Source organism: Hipposideros armiger, unplaced genomic scaffold (genome assembly GCF_001890085.2).
Source record: "Hipposideros armiger isolate ML-2016 unplaced genomic scaffold, ASM189008v1 scaffold_132, whole genome shotgun sequence".
In the NCBI taxonomy this organism is placed as follows: domain Eukaryota; kingdom Metazoa; phylum Chordata; class Mammalia; order Chiroptera; family Hipposideridae; genus Hipposideros; species Hipposideros armiger.
Window position 1 is genome coordinate 2,839,192 of NW_017731482.1, and position 18,826 is coordinate 2,858,017.

An 18,826-nucleotide genomic window follows, 5' to 3' on the forward strand; every position below is an offset into this window, starting at 1 on the left:
GTCTCAGAGAAGGTAAGTAATTTGTCCAAAGTCACATAGATTCAGGTCTGTAGGACCCCAAAGCCTGTGCTTTTCTCACATGGCACTCTGCCCATCAACAAACATTTATAGCAAGTACGTTGCTTTGCCTTAGGGTACTGCGGTGCCGGGTTGGAGTCCTGACTCTGCCGCAAACAAGCTCTGTGCCTTTCCACAGGCCCCTTGAGTTCTCTGAAAGTTAGTTTCCTCATCTTGAATGTGAGGAAAACGTTGCCTACTTCACATGGCTTTTTGGGGGATTGGAGATAAGGAATGAGAGCCGGTAGCCCTGGGTAGTGGGCCCTCACCCACCCAATGCTGAACACAGTCCCTAGCTGCGTCCCCAGCCCATTTGGTGCCTGCTCCCTCCTCTCTCTCAGTACTTCCCATGTCAATGCTTTGGTTGCTGCTTCTGCAGGTCCAGGTTGGTGTCCTCACCCCTAGACCAGGGTCAGGACATTGTGGACTGTGTGGGAGGAGGAAAGGGCCCATGCCCGGGCCAGCCCCTGCTCTCCTAGCAGCCTCTCGTCTTTTCTAGGCCCCTGTGTCCCCACCATAATAAGTGGCTTCCCCAACACATCAGGGCTGACAAACCTGCTGCAGAGCTGCATAGTGTACATTCCAGTGCCTGTGGGCGAGTCCCTCTGGGTGGCCCACTCTACAGGACTGCCCAGGCTGGTGGGGATTATCAGGAGTTACCCTTTCAGTGCTGGGCAATCAATCCTCCTTCCAGTGTGCATGGGGGCCTCTGAGACCACGTTCCCGGGGCAGCTCTGTGCTGCCCCTCCCGCCCTTTGCAGGGCACAGGGATGGGGTAGGGGTGCTATTGATCAAGCCCCCACAGTGTACCAGGCACACCGCGTCTTTTCTTGACTTCCCACTTCACAGGTGAGGAAATGGAAACTCACAGAGGGAGGTTCAGTGAGACCTTGACGCTCACTAAGTACGGAGTTGGGATGTGAGTGGAAGCCCAGAGTACTCACCAGGGAGCCCACCTCACGGGGGAGCCCAGAATTACTGGACCTGGTATGAAACAGACAGTCTTTATCTTTAGGCCCAAGAGCAGGCTTTAAGGGGGTCCATGAACCCCTAAAATTCAGTGCAAAATTATATGTGAGCGTATGTGCACATTTTTCTGGGGTAAAAGGCATTGCTGTTGTTAGGTCTTACATGACCTCAAAAAGATAAAGAAACACTGGTCTGGGGAACAGAGCAAATTAAACTGCTCCCTAGGGGCTCAAACCCCCAAGTTAGCCTGCATTTGGCCACTGTGTAGAATCCTGGAGTAGAGAGCACAGTGTAATCCCTACATTTTCAGTTAGGAAGCAGGGGCCCAATGGGGGCAGAGCCTTGCCCAGGATTACAGGAGAAGGAAGTAGTGGGACCACAAATAGACCCAGTGGATTCCAGCCTCCCTGACCCCTGCCTTGTCTGCTGCACCAACTCCCTTAGTCCCCACTTGCACCAAGAAGCCACCACTCTCTCTGTCTTAGTGGGTCAGAGTTTGATTGATAGGAAGCTGAGCAGCTGGTAGAACCCTAACCCATGCAGCGTGTGACAGGCCCTGCCCCCGAGGTGTAGGTTAACAATCCATCAAGCCCACCCACAGCCCAGAAACCAGCCCAGCCTCTTCCTAAAACCCTCATGTAGGTGGGAGCCAAGCCTGGTTGGACAGACAGGTCTGCTGAGCTGCTGCTAATTATTGCCCTGAGCAGCCCAGCCACTCCCTCCTGCTGCCACCCAAATATGTTGGCAGAGGCTCCCCTTGTGCTGCAAAGGCTGCTGTGGCCCCATCAGCCTCCCCCTGGAACAGAGAGACTCCACATCACTTTCTGCCATGGACCCCTCTGGCCTTCTGATAAAGGCTATCAACCTTTCTCAGTGTTTTCAAATGTGCAATACAAAAAGTGCATTGGATTTCAAAGGAAACCAATGAGATTGAAATATAAATATGCATACAGTAAGAAATCAAATTAGACATATAGTAACACCTGCTTTTTATTATTGCAGTAAATATAAAAATTTAGAAGCAGGTACAATCATTACTGTAATTCTTAAGTAGTGATGAGAATAAATGGATTTTCAGAATATCTGCAACTGCTATAAATGTGGCATGGAATCACCTTTGTTTCCTATTGGTGTCCCTGTCAAGAGTATTGCTAATACTACTGTGGTCTGTTACATTCGTAAATGAAGAAAATACTGAATTTCCAGGAGAAATGGGTAAAAATTAAGATGTCCTTTTTTTGTCTCCCACCAAGTCCATGAATCTTTGGATTGGACACTTAACTGTGTGTTAAGTCCTCTTCACATATTGTCTCTTGTAATCTTCCCAACACCCTGTAAGAAAATTGAGGGTCAGGGACGGGCCGTGGCCAGTGAGTGGCAGGGCCAGGGCTTCATGCGAGAGCACGGCCATTCTCTTCACGGGGCCCTGTGCTGCCTCTCTGCCACTGAACAGTCACAGGCTGCCCTGCTCACGGACCTCAGGGCCACAATCTTCACCGTGAATTGTGGGGAAGGGGTGATGTTGCAGGTGGTCCTGAGCCTTCCACATGTGGAGCCAGCAGGGCCTTTAAGCAGTTGCCATCTCATGGCCCTGCTACCAGGGTGGGGCAAGGAGCCCATTGTTCAGATGACTGGAATTAGTTCTGAGAAAGGAAAGTTGTTAGGTGGGTTTAGATCATTTTTTGCACAGTCAGCCTTTACTGTGTTGGTAACTGGGGCTGAAGAGGTTAATCTAACCCAGTTCCAGCCCCCAAAGAGCTCAGGGGCCAAAGGGCTATCTGCTGGGAGGAGTCTGATGGGGGAGGCAGATAGTGATGAGACAGATGATGAGTGCTGTGAGAGAAGGGCTGTGGACACACGGGGGTTAAGGGGAGTGGGCCCTCTGGGCTGAGAGTCTGGAACTAGAACGAAGTCATTGGACTCTCCGCCTATTTGTTCTCTTTTCCTCCATCCAGGATGCCTTAGCACCAGAGGGAGGACAGTAGGTAGGGATTCCCACCTTTCTAGAAAACCTAGGCATGTAGGCAGTGGGCTCTGCCCCTCTGATCCCTCTACCCTGCAGGAGAGTTAGAGGTTTGATGGCAGCTAGGTTTCCAGGCTGCTCAGATCCTGGCCTGATCCTCACAGCCCCGCCCAGGCTCACCTGGAGCATACCTGGCTTCTGAAGGAGCTTGGACACCTGTAGAATCTAGAGGGCTAAAGTGGCCCTTTTCCCGGCCTATGAAAGGGGACCAGAGGCAAACTGCTAAACAATGTGAGTGACTTTGTAAGCGACTTTAACTTAGACATGGCCATTCACCAAGTTGCCTCAAGTACTTCAGTTTGCCTTTAACAGAGTTTTGTAGGCTGCAAATGCTTCGCTAGAGACTCGTCTTCCCCGTCTGTGGTGTCACACTCCTAAGCTGATCCTGAAAAACTGGTCACTGTATGTTCACTGCCCCTCCCCAGATAGTTGTACCATTTTTAGCTGCACAGGGGAGAGGCTAACTCAGGAGCCTAGAACAGTACTGGATTGTGGATGACAAGGGACTGCAACTTTCCTGCCCTTACACTCGTGGAGAGCCTGTGCTGACCCTCCCCCTTCCCTCGGGAAGCCAGAGGAGGCTCAGCATGGTGGGGAGAAGAGAGTGTGGAATCCCGAACTAGGCAGCCCTAGAGGGCTCCTGACCAGCGCGGTGCCCAGCAGAGGGTGGGCATGCAGCAAGGGTTGGCTTCCCTCCCTGGGCATTGGAGAGGGTGCTGGGTGGAGACCATGTTTCTATCAAGCATGAGTACCTGCTGCCCCTGGCCTTGTGCTGAGTGCCAGGGGGCAAAGAAGACGTGTCCTTCCCCAACCCCCCTCTCCCCCCAGTGTGGAGAATCCAGAGGTGAGAGATCCTTGTGGGAGGGTAGTATCATATTGGAGGACAGTTCTTGAAGAGATGATGTCTGAGCTAGGCCTTGAAGGCTGGGGAAAACTTGGAAGGCTAGAAGCCCTGGTGAGGGCATCTAGGGGCAAGTCATGAGGTAAACCAGGCTTGGCATAGACCGTCCTTCCTCTCTGTGCCAGGTTATTCAACCTTATGGTCAACAGGCCCGGAACAACATGACTGCATGAAAGCTGGCCCCAGGGAGTCTTCTGAGTGTCCTGTTTTTGAGTGGGGGGGTGGCGCTGAAGGGTTCTGGGCTTTGGCCTGGCACTGCCTGGCACTCTGTTATGTAGGAGGAAGCCAGCCCTTCTCCTGGGCCAGGAATCTTCCTCTCTCAGGTCCCTCCAGGGGCAGCCTGGGGCTTCTAATTTTTGATGAATTTCTAAAGCCTGGTGCTGTTTATGGTTTAAATTCTGGCTCTGCCACTGTCCTGCTGGGTGACTTTGGGCAAATGACCCTCTCCTAGAACCTCAGTGTTCTCGTCTTTAAAATGGTATGAAAGTCACTGGCTTCACATTGGAGATGGTGGCTCAGCTCAGCCGACGTCCTGGAATGTGGAGGCGCTTAGTAGGTCCCTCCCCATGTCCACTGTAACTGTGCTGGGCACTGGGGTGGGGAGAATGTGCAAGGAGGGGACAGAAGGAACAGCTCTAAGGACAGCTTCACGAAGAAGCTGAAGTTCACCGACTCCGGTGTGATTGCCCAGACAGCATGGAGCCCACGGACCATGTGACGCCAGAAGAGCCCATCAGAGCCTAGGAGATGAGGCTCGTGTCCCCGGGAGTCTGCTCCTCCCCAGGCTGTGCCCACGGCCCCGGCTGTGCCTAGCTTAGTACCACAGCAAACGCCCACTCCATCACTCAGGGAGCCTTTGCCCAGAGAGGCCTGCCCCGGGAGGACCCGGCCTGACCTGTAATCATCTGCCTTCCCACCAGGAGTGGCCTGCAGCGTCATCCTCATGTACATATTCTGCACCGATTGCTGGCTCATCGCTGTGCTGTACTTCACCTGGCTGGTGTTTGACTGGAACACACCCAAGAAAGGTAAGGGCATGGCTCTCCTCGCCCCACCCCTGCTCCCTCCTGCACAAGCCGAGGTTTCTCCGTGTGGGTGCTGCTCCTTTTTACTTAATGCCTACTCTGTGAAAAGCATTAGGCTAGCCAGGGTGTGGTTTTGGGTGGGGGTGGGGGGGTTAAAAGCGCCTCAAAGGGCACCATCCTGGTCCTCGTAGGGGCTCACACTCAATCAAGAGTTTGCCTAACATGAGGGAGCAAACATGGAAAGGGGCCCAGTGGGAAGGGGAGGTGTGATAGTCACCTACCTCAGGGTTTCACACTGGTTCTGTCTTGTCTGCCTTACACAAATGTCGTCCTCCCCGACGCCTACTCCTTCCCAACACTGTATTTTGTTCTCTGGAAGGTGGCAGGAGGTCAGAATGGGTCCGAAATTGGGCTGTGTGGCGCTACTTTCGAGACTACTTCCCCATCCAGGTAAAGACTTGTGGGTATTATCTTGGGAGGGTGGGAATGGATGGGAAATCTGAACTCAAGCCGTAACCTACCCATCCACAGTGACCACATGTGCTAAGTTGAACCATGTGACATCTCCCACTGTGAGCATCTGTTCATACTCTACACCACTTTATGCAGGATTTGAGCAATTTAGGATACATGTAATGCCATACCAGGTAAAAAGAAAAATCAAGACTTGGGGGGGAAAAAATACTAGTATTTCGGCCATAAGGGTCAACAAAGTTGTGGTTAGCTTTGAACTTCCTGGCAGCCAAAGGCAAAATGGGAAACGTGATAGTTGTTGGTTCTTGTTTTGAGAAAGGAAGAAGCATGCTAGTTCCTTGGGTGAACAAGACTCATTGTAGCATTTGGATCTAAAAGATGTTTCAGTCTCTGAGATCCTGAGTGATATAAAGAGCAGGTATAATAGCAGATATTACGGGCATTGCTTATCTGCCTTTCAGTGAATATTAAAGGCATAATTTAAAATGGAGGTAATTAATCAAGAGCAATACTAAAAGAGTCCAAGTTCGACTGACCTGAACCGAGGATGGCACTGAACCAAGCATAGCCGTGTGCTGTGAGGGGCTTGCTTTCCTTCTCAAGCTCTTACAGAAATATCACTTCTCTCAGCCAGTCACGGGTGGGTCACTGGGGGTCATGACCGTGGGAATTAGGGCCCAGGAAATTTGATGGGCAGTGAAAGAAGAGTGATACCCTAGTTGCTGAAGTGCTTGAAGTTCTGGAGTAGCTGCTCCTGGAACTGCATCATAAAGATAAGTAGCACTGAAGAGGCAGCGAAACAATGAGAGCATAGGCACCTGAGTTGGAGAAGAAGCCTGTGGAGGGCAGAGGGAGGATTTCTATGTATTGGGAGCCTCCTAGGAGCCAGCATCTTTCCCCAAGGGGTCTCCTTTACCTCCCACAGCACCCTGTAAGGGCTATTAACTTGATCCCTTTTTAACGAAAGAGGAGGCTGAAGACCAGACTAGCAAAGCTGACTGAGGCTAGTGTGGGGTGGAGCCAAGATTCCAATTGCTGGTCTGGCTGCACAGCCTGGACTGTCCCCACCACAGCATGCTGCCTCTTGTGCAGCAGAGCCGTGGGAAATAAGCTTGGGCGGACAGACACTCAGGCTTTCCTCAGATTTGGAGGACGGAGGCAGAAAAAGCCCAGTACGACCCTGGCTGAGGCACCATCCCTTCCAGGATGCAGTCTTTTGATATGAAGCAAGTTTAGACCAAGTTGGTCTCTGGGTTTCCTTCCTGTGGCACCATTGGTTGCCCTGGGACCCCTACATTAGTCTTCTGAGCACCTGTCTTCTCTGGGGCCAACCTCCAGGTCCTGACAGGATAAATGGTGGTTTGGTGTGTCTCTCAGTCTCATCTCCGTCTCCGAGCCGGTGGTCTGCGAGCTAGGTTGGCAAGGCAGAGGCATCCGGGCCCTGGTGCATGTGGGCGATGCTGCTGGATTGTGGATAACTCCGGCAGAATCCTGAAGGTTTTCCCTGCAGGGGAGAGACCTGTTTGGCCAGTTTGCTCAGCACCCCAGCCCTGGCACACCCTAGCTGCTGAGGCAACCCAGCAGAAGGCAGGGGAGACTGAAGAGCAGTGGCAGCGTGTGTGTGTGTGTGTGTGTGTGTGTGTGTGTGTGTGTGTGTGAAAGTGTGCATGACACAGGGCGGCGTATGTTTGCTGTTCTGAGTCAGTGACTGAGACATCCTGGCGTGCTGCCTGGGGGAGGTGGCCAGGTAACCCCACATTCCTCCACTGCACCTGGTATTGTGGGGCGGCCTCAGGGCCAGCCCCCTTTGCCCATGCCAGCCTGAGCCCACTTTCCCCCAGGACCTTTGGGGTCAGAGTTCCTGGTCCCCCCTTTTCCTGACCCCATCTCTCTGGCTGCACCGAATTCAGGGCTGTTGTCGCTAGAAGGATGTTGCATCATGGGACTTAACCCTCTCTTTACATCATAAAGCCACCTCTTTGGGAGATGAAGAAACAGTCAGTCCCAGAGAGGGGCAAGGGTCCAGGTTGCACAATGAGCCCATGCCAGGGTTAGCACTAGAACCTGGGCCCCAGGTTCTTTCCCACTGAATTCCCACTGCCTGTTTTTCCCTGGGAAAGATTCAATCCCGGATTTTCCCTCCATTGGATTGAGCCCCGCTTCCTGGGTCTCCCTCTCTCTACTTTGCTGGTGGAGACCTGGGTTGAGTTCCTGTTCTGTCACTCCATTCACCAACCAGTAATTTTCGCTCCTTGTGCAATGTGCTGGGCATGGGGACGCACAAGAGCCAGCCCTGGTCCCCGCCCTCAAGTGGTCTCACCGTGTAATGGATCTGCTAGGCTTTGTCACTTTCTGCCCATGGGACCATAGGCACATTTTCTCAAGCTCACTGAGCCTAATTCGCCTCATGTGCAAAACAGAGCTGTTCATACGATGGAAAGTGGTAAATTATCATTAATTGTGAGGGGTGGTGGACGGATTCTGTTCCTACTGAGGACCTCACCTAAGGGGCCGGGCCCCAGTGTTCAGAGTAGCCTGCCCCTCAGGAAACCCCCACAAGGCCGATAGCCCCCTCTACCCAGAAGAGGGTGAACTGATGACTTGGTCAGAACTGAAATGGGCAGATGCCCTTTCCGCTGATCTTTGCCTTTCCAGAAGAACTAAACAAAATCTAGTGTTCCTTGTCACATCTCTGTTCTAAGAAGTCCCCTGGGAGTTGGAGCCATAAGACACATGTGAGCTGGCCCTGGGAGGGCCCCTGGGCACCACAGCCACACTGGGCCTGAGGCCAGGGCACTGACTCTCAATCTGGGCTCTGCTCTTGCCTCCCGGTGACTTAGACCAACTCCTGCCCCTCGGGGCCTCAGGCTCCTCTGTTCTGTGAGAGATTTTGACCTTGGTGACTTGACATCAGGGTCGATGTTCTGTGGAGTCGTGTGTGACCCTCTTGTCTCATCCCTTTTCCCAGCCTCTTGCCAGTGGTTGTGTGATGGTCTGTACCCACTTCCCCACGCCTCCCCCTCCTCCTTCATGGTGCAGCCCGTTGCCCTTTGCCACCAGAGCAGCTCAGCTGGCCCAGAGAGCGTCCCTTCTCCCGGCAGAGGCGCAGCTTATGTGTTAGCAGCAGCCACCAGGACTGCTGGCTACCTGGAAGAGGAGTGGGCAGTGCCTGGGGCACCGCTTCCTGAGATATAGGTAGGATCTTTGGAGAGGACACTAGGAAAGACTCCCCGAGCTTAGTGTCACCCATCTGTCTCATTTCATAGAGAGAAGGGACTATCCCAAGGTCACAAAGCACACCAGGGTCAGGGCTGGTGTAGGAACGAAGGCTGTCGGCTTCAGGGCCCAGGTTCCCACTCCTGCATTCCCCTGCCCGCCGTGCCCTGCTAGGTGAGCTCAGGCAAGCTTCTGCTCTTCTCTGGTTCTGAGTTTCCCTCTATATGGTGCCAGGGTGGCACAAGCCTATCTGAGCACCTTTCTTGTCCTGGGACATAGGGTATGAGAAGTGACTTGCCAGGAATGTGTTCCAGGCCCGCATGAGCCAGCAGGCCTGGCCTGGCCACCCTGTCGGACTGAGACTTTGTCATGGAAAGCAGTCAGGGGACAGACACAAGGCAGGCATGTCAACAGAGCCGTCATCAGCAGTGTCCTTCCTGCTTTCTCTCAAACGGACACTCTGTTCAGTCCTAGAGGGAGGGGAGCATGGCACGAGGACAGATCAAAGCTGTGCCAAATGCCTGTGTTGTTCTAGGTACTGCACCAAGAGCCATTAACCTGCCCTGTGCCCCAAGGCACTTCACTTAACTGAATGCTCCACCGCACAGAGCCTTGGGGGAAGGGGAAATGATTTAAAGAGCCAGCTAGGGTTCCACCAGGTGACACAACTACAACAACCCAGGCCCCAGGAAAAGCACAGCTGGGTGGCCTCGTTAGAGGTGGAGGATGTTTCACTGTGCCTCCAGGAAAGCAGCACTCCTTTCTCTAGGCCTCCGTTCCCACCTTGTAATAAAGGAAAGAGCCCTAGACAAGGGCTCTACCAGCCCATTCTGTACTTTGGGCTCCCAGGCCCAGCCACCAGCTTAGGAGCAAGTTTACAGTATGGTACTGGCTGCCTCAGCTCTTACGTTCGTGCCTTCCTGTTTCGTGGAAACTGACACAAGGTGCTTTTTCATTCTAACGGTATGGAGAGCTAAGGTGGTGGGCCGACCGGTTCTTCAGGGGGCAGCACCTCAGAACAACCACCTTGCCGAGCTCATAGAGCTGGGCTCCCATCCTGCTCGCCGTGGGTTAAGTTGCTGCTGTTCCCCGCTTATGTAGTTGGCAGCTAAGAGTTGGTTGGGTTTTTGAACAGCTTTCATCTGCTTGCCAAAGGCAGGTTGGAAAAAGGAGTAAGAATGTCCCAAGCAACAGGGGGTAAGACTTAGGGGGGTCTTGCTCACCCTTACATGTACTGGCAGTTTCAGAGCTGTGAATGGTGCCAGCCAACCTGGCTTCCATCAGCCTCCAGTCTCCTCACCTGAAGACTCAGAGTTGTTTCCCCAAGGCCAACCACTGGCACTCCCTCCCCCCGAACTGAGTGTAAGGTCCCTTTCTCAGCTAGGAGGTTCCCAAATTTGGAGCCATGGAAAAGCCAGGCTCTTGATATTTTGCCGATGGCCAGTGACTCTGCTTCCAGCTGGCACCAGTGCATAAAAGTGGGCACTTTCAAGCTCTGCAGATAGCAGTGCCATCAGTGCCACTTCTCTAGAGAGATAGGACAGCCCACGGGACTACAATGTTCATATCCTTTGACCCAGGAACTGTATTTTCTAGAAGTTTGTCTCAAGAAAAGAATCAGGCGTGGATAAAAATAAGGTATTTATGGAAGCATTGTTTTTGAGGGAAATTTTGGAAGCTTTCTAAAGGTCCACCAGTTGAGGTTTGATAATAGTTCTATTACATGTAGCATAGCTGTGTGATAGAATGATACAGCCATGAGAAGACATGGTACTGAGGAAATCTGATAAAGAAAAATAGATATGATATGCTTGATAGGAAATTATGTAAAAATGATGTCAACCATATTACCTCAATTTGTGTGTGTGTGTGTGTGTGTGTGTGTGTGTGTGTGTGTGTGTTTAAAAACACATGTATAGGGCTGGCCGAGTGGCACAGTTGGTTAAGAGCTTACTCAAGAGGGCGAGCTCTGAACAACAGTGGTTCGATTCCTGGCCCGAGCTGAGTTGCTGCTAAGCTGCCAACAGGGCAGGATGGCTCAGCTAAAAAAACAAAAAAAACACACACAAAAAAACACGTGTATATTTGAGTAGAAAAAGGACTCAACATGTCAGAGTGGTTTAGCTAGATGGAGGTATGACAGGTGCTTTTGTTTTTACTTTTCCTGTATTTTGAAACTTTTCTGATTATTCATTATTGTTGTAATCAGAAAAGAAAAAGTGATGTTTTCTGAACAAAATACAGGTACTCTTCACCCCTCAAAACATCCTCCACCCCCGTTGCGTTTGTTGTGATACTGGATAGGTGCCTCTTGTTCAGGTTTTAGGGAAACTTGGCACCACCCACCCCACCCTCCAAGCCAATGGCCCCATGGCAGGGGGTGGGCCCTGAGGAAGCCAATTATTCTTTAGAGCGTCCCAGGACAGCGTTGTTAATAACACCACAGGTCAGCTGCCCAGCTGTACAGCTGACCTCCCCCGCCCCCGCTGTGGCTGGCATAAGGTCTGTTGTTGCCCTTGTCCTTCCTGCATCAGAGCCCAAGCTGAACCTTGCTGCCTGGAAAGAAGTTTCCATTCAGGCCAGCTGCACTATCCCTTCTCTAGCCAGACTGAGGGACTTGGACTTGAACCTAATGGGAGCTGGAGTGTGACAGGGGTTGCATTGGGTTTTAGAACAGTTACTGCCTGTGGTGAGGAGGATGGGCCCAAAGGGAGGGAAGGCAGGATGCTGGCAGAGTGTGAATAAGAGGACCTGGTGTGTTTACCTGGAGAAACAGGGGAATGAGGGAGAACGTTCCCTCGCCCCTTCCCAGGAATGTGCAGTCCAAATGGTGACCGCTGAGCACCAGATATTGTGGCCCCAGTGATGAGAGTGAGGTGAAGTGTGGAGAGTGATGCCAGTCCTTCAGGCCCAGAGTGCCAGGGGGTCTGGCATACTCAGTTCATCCCCTACCTTTTGGGCATGCCCCCTCTCGTGGCCAGTTTCCTCTCACCCAGGGTTTTCTCTGCAGCTGGTGAAGACACACAACCTGCTGACCACCAGGAACTACATCTTTGGATACCACCCCCATGGCATCATGGGCCTGGGTGCCTTCTGCAACTTCAGCACAGAGGCCACGGAAGTGAGCAAGAAGTTCCCTGGCATTAGGCCCTACCTGGCCACTCTGGCTGGCAACTTCCGGATGCCAGTGCTGAGGGAGTACCTGATGTCTGGAGGTGAGAGTTCACCCCTGCCTGTCCTTGCTGGGTTCCACTGTCAAGGCCTCAGCCTCTCCATTGAGCAAGGTGACAGAGAGGCTAGGAAGCTAATACACTGTGCTCTGGTGACTGGTCCTGTGCTGAGAGATGCAGCCTGCCACTGGCATGGTGCGTCAGAGCTGAACAGGAGAGCTGTTCACATGGCCTTCAGGATTCAACTTGGATAACATCTTCCCTCAGAAGCCTTCTCTGACTCTTTTTCCAGGCACCCCAGTGTCTGCACTGCCCTCTGTATAACCTGATTGTTGTCCATGGCTCTGTCTTATCCCCCTGCCTGTGACCCCCACCAGCTTGATTCACTGGGATCCCCAGAACCTGGCACCAGCCTGGTAGAGCTAAGACCTCAGGGAGTATTTGCTCAACGAATGAGTTCCCTAAACAACCTTGTATTGTCACCCCCATTTTACAGATAAGTAAGCCAAGGCTCAGAAAAAGAATAGCTTATGCAGGGGCCATGCATCTTCTAAGTGGCTGGGTTAGGTCTGGGGCCCACGTCCAGGGCTCTTTCTTATTATACATGTTCAGAGATGGGGCATGCATCCATGGGCCGCCCTGACTGTGTGTCTCCTCCTCCCCCAGGCATCTGCCCCGTGAACCGGGACACCATAGACTATTTGCTTTCAAAGAATGGGAGTGGCAATGCCATTATCATCGTCGTAGGGGGTGCAGCTGAGTCCCTGAGTTCTAGGCCCGGCAAGAATGCGGTCACCCTGCGCAACCGGAAGGGCTTTGTGAAACTGGCCCTGCGTCATGGGTAAGCGCCTCCCTGCACATGCACGCGTGCCTGTGCACACACACCCCTCCAAAACTTTGCTTTGCCCAGGCCAGCAGTCCCTGGGCTCCTGGAGGCAGGGCCCAGACCCCAGGAAGGCACAAAAGGGAGTTCACCATCCTGTGAGGTAGGGGAGGTTGGAACCCACAGGTTCAGGCTAAGTTTGTGCAAGTGCAGCCTGCGTGTCTGAGTGGGGCACAGATGCAGCCTGGCCCTCGCAGGTGGGCTGAGAAGCCAGGCTCATATGCAGGATTGTGTCCTGGGTCCAGGACTATGCTGTCTTGCTAGGAGAGCAAGAGACCAGGAAGGAGGACGGCATGGCATGAATCCAGGACAGCTTCCCGGAGGGGTCACACTAAGGACAGGTGGCGAGGAACTGGGCAGCTTGGATGTCTGTGACCTTTTCTAGAAAACCAGAGGCACATTCTGTGTAGCCACCTGTTTAGCACATTTCACTTGACAAAGCACATTCACTCCTAAGTCCCCTTTGATTCCACAGAAGTCCTGCAGGTGATGACGTCCCCATGTTCCATTTGAGAAAACAGACTAAGGGACCCAGTCAGGGCCACACTGCAAAATGCAGAGCCAAGCTTTAGGACTCCAGGTCCACTGTTTTCTTCCCACACCTGGGCTCCGCGCCCCAGGAGGAGGGCCCTGGGGTGATGACCCTTGAGCAGTGATGTAGCTAGCGTGGGAGAGAATGCAGCCTGCAGTCACAAGTTAGGGTTGGCACGGACTGTTTAGGCCCCCTCCCCACCCCCAGCTCTCCTTTCTGTCTCCTCAGGACCCTCCAAAGAGGCTGCTCTTCAGGGCCCAGCCCTGTGCCAGGCCCTGGGGACCCAATCAAATCAGACCCAGTCCCTACATTCAGCGTAGGGGAAGTGAGAAGGGACAGTGACAGCACAGCATGCTGAGGGCTGTGACAGGGAACTGAGAGAGGCCTAGGTTGGGGGAGGGGCAGGGAGAACTTCCCCACAGAACGCAGCCCTGAAGGATGAGAAAGAAGAGGCATTTGAGAGCTGGGCCCTCCGTCTTCCCTTTGCCTCGTCATCTCAAAGCCCTAACATGCTCCCTAGTCACTAATGGGGAGGTGGGGGTGGGGAAGGGGCAGAAAGCCCATCTAACCCTGGTAGTGAGGGGACATGTGGTTTGGGATCCCCCAGGTGATTCTGGGACAGCCCTGGGGGAGGGGAGCTTGGCTGGCGTCCAGGACCTCGGGCTGGCAGGAATGAACTAAAGCCAGTGCTTGAGGTGTGACAGACCCTGGCTTCTCCCTTCCAGAGCCGACCTGGTTCCTACCTACTCCTTTGGGGAGAATGAGGTCTACAAGCAGGTGATCTTTGAGGAGGGCTCCTGGGGCCGATGGGTCCAGAAGAAGTTCCAGAAGTACATCGGTTTTGCCCCATGTATCTTCCATGGCCGAGGCTTCTTCTCCTCCGACACCTGGGGGCTGGTGCCCTACTCCAAGCCCATCACCACTGTCGGTAAGCCCCCCTGCCAGGCCACCCGGCTCTGATGTCCATGCGCTAAACCAGGGGTCGGCAAACTTGAGATGGAACGTACCCAAAGAGCCGTATGTGGCTCGCGAGCCGCAGTTTGCCGACCCCTGGTCTAAGCCATGAGGACATGTTGGGTGCTGCCATATGGGAATGATTGGTGGGGGGATGGAGACGGGGGAATGTTCTGTTACTGTGAGCCAAGCCGTGCTAGGTAAGAACAGAAGACCCAGCAGTCCTTGTTTGCAGAGCCCAGGAGTTTGTCAGGAAAGACCCTATTACAGCAAAGACCAAGAGGGTATGAGGGGGATGTGCAGGGTGTTCTGGGGGTCATAGTGCACCCCAGGAGGGAGGTGACACTTACACTATTAGCTGAATAGGAATTATCCAGCAAAAGAGGTGGGGGGAGAGAGTTTTTGTCAGAAACCATAGCCTAAGTGAAGTTCCCGCAGCAAGACTGTGTAGATTTTTGAGAAACAGAAAGAAAAATCAGTATGACTGGAGCATAGGCCTGTGAGATGTGTAGCAAAAAAACTGGCTGCACTTGGCTCTCAGCTATGTTTTGGTTTTATTTAAGACCATTTAGAGGATTCCAAAAGATTCTCTCTTGTGGGGGGAGGGGGAGGGGTGTGTGTGTGTGTGTGTGTGTGTGTGTGTGTGTGTGTGTGNGGGTGTGTGTGTGTGTGTGTGTGTGTGTGTGTGTGTGTGTGTGTGAGAGAGAGAGAGAGAGAGAGAGAGAGAGAGAGAGAGAGAGAGAATCGTTCACAAGCTAGAGATCACACAGAAGCAAGTGGGCCACAAACCATGGACCTTAGGGGCCAAAGCTCACGTAGATACTTTGAATTATCAGGGCAGGTGTTTTGTACTTTACAGAGACCAACTTCCTGCATTTTGGGTCACATGACCCAGACTCACTCTTGACTTTTGTTATATACAAATTTTCACACCAGCTCTGATCTCCGTGAGGCAGCAGGGACATTTTCATGCTCAGGGGTGGCTGGACAGGGAGGGTCCTATGGACAGTGTGAAGGAATTTGCTCTTAACCTGAAGACTAGAAAGCTACTTGAGGGTTTTGGGGAGGAGAGGTTCAGAGTTGAATTTTAAAGTGATCCTTAGGGCTGCTGGATAGAAAGAAAATGGGTTAGAAAGGGCAAAAATGGAAGCCACAAGACCAGTTCAGAGGCTTTTGTGGTAGCCAGTGGCCTGGACAGAAGGAATGGCAGGAAAAATGGGAGAGAAGCACAGTGAACTTGGGAGGCATTTTAGAAATGTCTGACAGAACTTCGGGATGAGTGGGGTATGGAGAGGAAACAGGATATAGGATATAAAACAATGCGCAGAAGTGTGAATGTTGGTCTTCTCCTCCTGCTCCTGCCCTTACCACACTTCTCATGTCACGTTATTTCACAGAGTCCTTAGCAAAGCCCTATGAGGAAGGTTCCCCGTGTGATAGGTGAAGAAGCTAAGGGTCAGAGAGGTGAAGTGACTTTCCCAGAGCAGGGCAAACGCAGAGCCATTTCCTGATCGCACAGCTCTCGCAGGAGCTCCCAGCTGAGTGCAGTGTGTGCAGCCAGTCTTCATCCAACCTGCTGCTTAGTGGCTCTGTGGCCTTGGGCAGGTCCCCTCCCATGCCCCTGGGCCTCAGTCTTCTCCTCAGTAAAAGCGACAGCCTGAGATGGAGCACATTCAGCATAGCGGCTGGCACGTGGTTGGCATGTAGCACAGGGTTGCTGCCATCAGCATTAGGATGGATGCCCAGGGAGGGTGGGCTGAATGACGCTGACTAACCAGAGGTCTCTGCCCCATCCCTGCAGTGGGTGAGCCCATCACCATCCCCAAGCTGGAGCACCCAACCCAGCAGGACATCGACCTGTACCACGCCATGTACATGGAGGCCCTGGTGAAGCTCTTCGACAAGCACAAGACCAAATTCGGCCTCCCAGAGACTGAGGTCCTGGAGGTGAACTGAGCCAGCCCTCAGGCCAGCTGCCACTGCAAATTTTTTCTACCAAGTTCTTGGGTGCTTTTTGTTCTGTAAATTTGGAAGCGTCATGGGTGTCTGCGGGTTATTTAAAAGAAATTATAATAATTTTGTTAAACCATTACAATGTTAGTTCTTTTTTAAGAAGGAAAAAGTGACTCTTTCAAGCTTTTTCACTTCCAGTTTGTCCTGTTCTAGGTAGTGGCTATGACATTTGGGCCTGTATGGTTTCTTAATCAACCCCTCTTCTTCCCTTCCCAAAGTCACGGAGAAAACTCAGTCCTGGTGAATCGGGGAAGGAAGACAACCATTAGTGACTCAGGCCAGTTATATTATTTGCTCTGTGCTCCTGGAGGCTGAGGGGCAGAAGCTGCTTCTAACACGAACACCTCTATTCCCAGCTACCTTGTCTTGACCGCAGGACTAGTCCCTCTTGCCAAGGGGAAGACTCGAGAGCACAGTTGTCCCCATTTTGAAGAGTGCAGTGATGAGCATCTGGACTGTTCCAGCTCAATTCTTCTTCTGGTCACTGCCCACACTCCCAGTGTTTCAGATCTGAGCCTAGACTGGCCTCCAGAGTGACGATAGGGGTGGTGACGATCCCATGCTGGGGAACAGGGTTGTCCCGGATGCACCATTTCTTGGATTATTCAGCCACCACATTCTGATTGGAGTGACTGGTTTTCTTCAGGGGATGCTGACGTGGACCCAGCACCAACCCAGCTTGGGCCTGAATCCCATCCTTTCCAGTGGCCTCGGCTTGCTGAACCTACACCCTCAAGTGTGCGTGTGAGGAAGGGGTTTCTCTTCCTGTTCACAGAGGGGCCTGGCCTTCTAAGCAGCAGACTGGTTCCAGGACAGGCCTCCAAACCCAAGCCTCACGTGCGTGTGCCTTTCTGGAAAAGTGGGGGCCAAGGTGGAAACCCAGCCTTTCCTCTGTGTGTTCTGTTTTCTCTTGATGAGATCATTGTACCATGTCAGACTTTTGTATATTTTATTTCCTAAACAAATAAAAATGAGTGTCCTCTCTGAGTTCTTGCTGGCGTTTCATCTGCATCTTGCCACTGGCCCCCGGAGAGACCACGCTCACAGCAGGCTGCCTGCCCAGCCCTTCCCCCTGCTCCTCTGGCCCACATGGCCCTGTGTGTTATATTTCTTATCAGTTGCTGTGTAACAAACTACACCAGCACTTAGTGGCTTTGAAAAACACTGTGTCCACAGCTTCTGGGGGTCAGTAGTCAAGGTACAGCTTAGCTGGGCCATCTGCTTCAAGGTCTCTCACAAGGCTGCAGCCAAGATGTCGGTCAGGCAGCAGCATCTCAAGGCTCCACTCGGGGAGAATCCACTTCCAAAGTCGTTCCTGTGGTTGATGGCAGGATTCACTTCCTCACTGGCTGTTGACCGGAGGCCGCTTTCAGTTCCTTGCCTGGTAGGCCTGCCCATAGAGTAGCTCACAGCATGGCAGCTGCTTCCATCAGAGAAAGTAATTAGGAAGATGAGCCAGAGAAGAGAGTGCAAGACAGAAGCCACAGTCTTTTATAACCTCATCTCAGAAACGATAACCTGTCACTGTTGCCATATTCTCTTCATTAGATGCAAGTCACAAGGTTGAGCTCACACTCTAGGATTACACACGGCGTGAATACAGGGGGCAGGAGTCCTTGGATACCCTTATAGCGCCTACCACGTGTGCTGAAGGGCTGCTGTCCAGCTCTGGAATGGCTGAGCTGGGAAGGTGCTTATGGATCTCTCAAACCATGTTCCTTGGCCCTGGCCTCAGTCATACCACAAAGGGTAACACTTAGCAGCCTGCTGTCATTCTAGTGATTTCATGCCACATTCAGGTCTCACAAAATGCCACCTCGCTCTGTTCTAGTTCCATTCAGTTCAATGAGCACTAAGCACCTGGGAACCCTTCCTAGCTGAGACTAGAGAACCTCACTCCGACTTTCCCACTGCCTGAAAGCCTATCCTTGCCGTTCATCCACCTCAGAGACCACTAGGTACCAGAAGCTGTGAGTGAGCTCCTTGGGAACAGAACAAACAGGAAAACAGCTGAGGATACTCAGGGCAGTCAGAGCTGCGACAGATGACCCACCCCAACCTGGGGTGTCTCGGTGAGCTGGTACCCTGCTGCCTGAGCTGGGACTAGAAAGGTGACTGGAAATTTCCCAGGAAGGAGTTGAAGGACAGTGGCAAGTGCAGAGAGAGAAGACAGCAGTTGCTGATTTGAATGACCAAGAGGTGGCAGCCAAGAGGTCTGCGGTGGGGCTTCTCTTGGAAAGGTGGGGAGCTGGCTTCTTCAGTTTATCACGTGGGCAGAAGAGCAGCACAGAGAGAAGAGGTGCCCTCGGCAGGCCAACAGTAGCTGGGTGCTGTGGCACCAGGCAGGCCTCAGGCCACAGAGCTCAGGTCAGAGGACAGACACATCCTTTAGGATGGAGGAAATACCTGTTATCTGATGAGTCGTGACCCTTAGCCTCTGGTTCCAGGTCGAGCCCTGGCCCTAACGTAGGCCACCCTACAAACATAGACCATTATTCTCAGCATAAATCTTGTGAAGACTGAACACCTACCTGTGTACTAGGGAGCTCTGCCATTTGTGCCTAAGGACAGTGACAATAACCAGTCCCCAAGTCCCGGAGGAGTCACCT

At 52.6% G+C, this 18,826-nt stretch overlaps 1 protein-coding gene across 1 annotated transcript in view; it reads left to right on the top strand.

The window, feature by feature from the left end:
- DGAT2 (diacylglycerol O-acyltransferase 2) overlaps positions 1-17,204 on the top strand; it is a 33,389-nt gene extending 16,185 nt beyond the window's left edge. The window contains exons 3-8 of the mRNA XM_019649428.1: positions 4,871-4,978; positions 5,355-5,425; positions 11,676-11,880; positions 12,502-12,676; positions 13,976-14,178; positions 16,006-17,204. Coding sequence (XP_019504973.1) covers positions 4,871-4,978; positions 5,355-5,425; positions 11,676-11,880; positions 12,502-12,676; positions 13,976-14,178; positions 16,006-16,160 — 917 coding nt within the window. The 3' untranslated portion in view covers positions 16,161-17,204. The remainder of the gene's footprint in view (positions 1-4,870; positions 4,979-5,354; positions 5,426-11,675; positions 11,881-12,501; positions 12,677-13,975; positions 14,179-16,005) is intronic.
- The last annotated feature ends 1,622 nt before the right edge of the window (positions 17,205-18,826 follow it).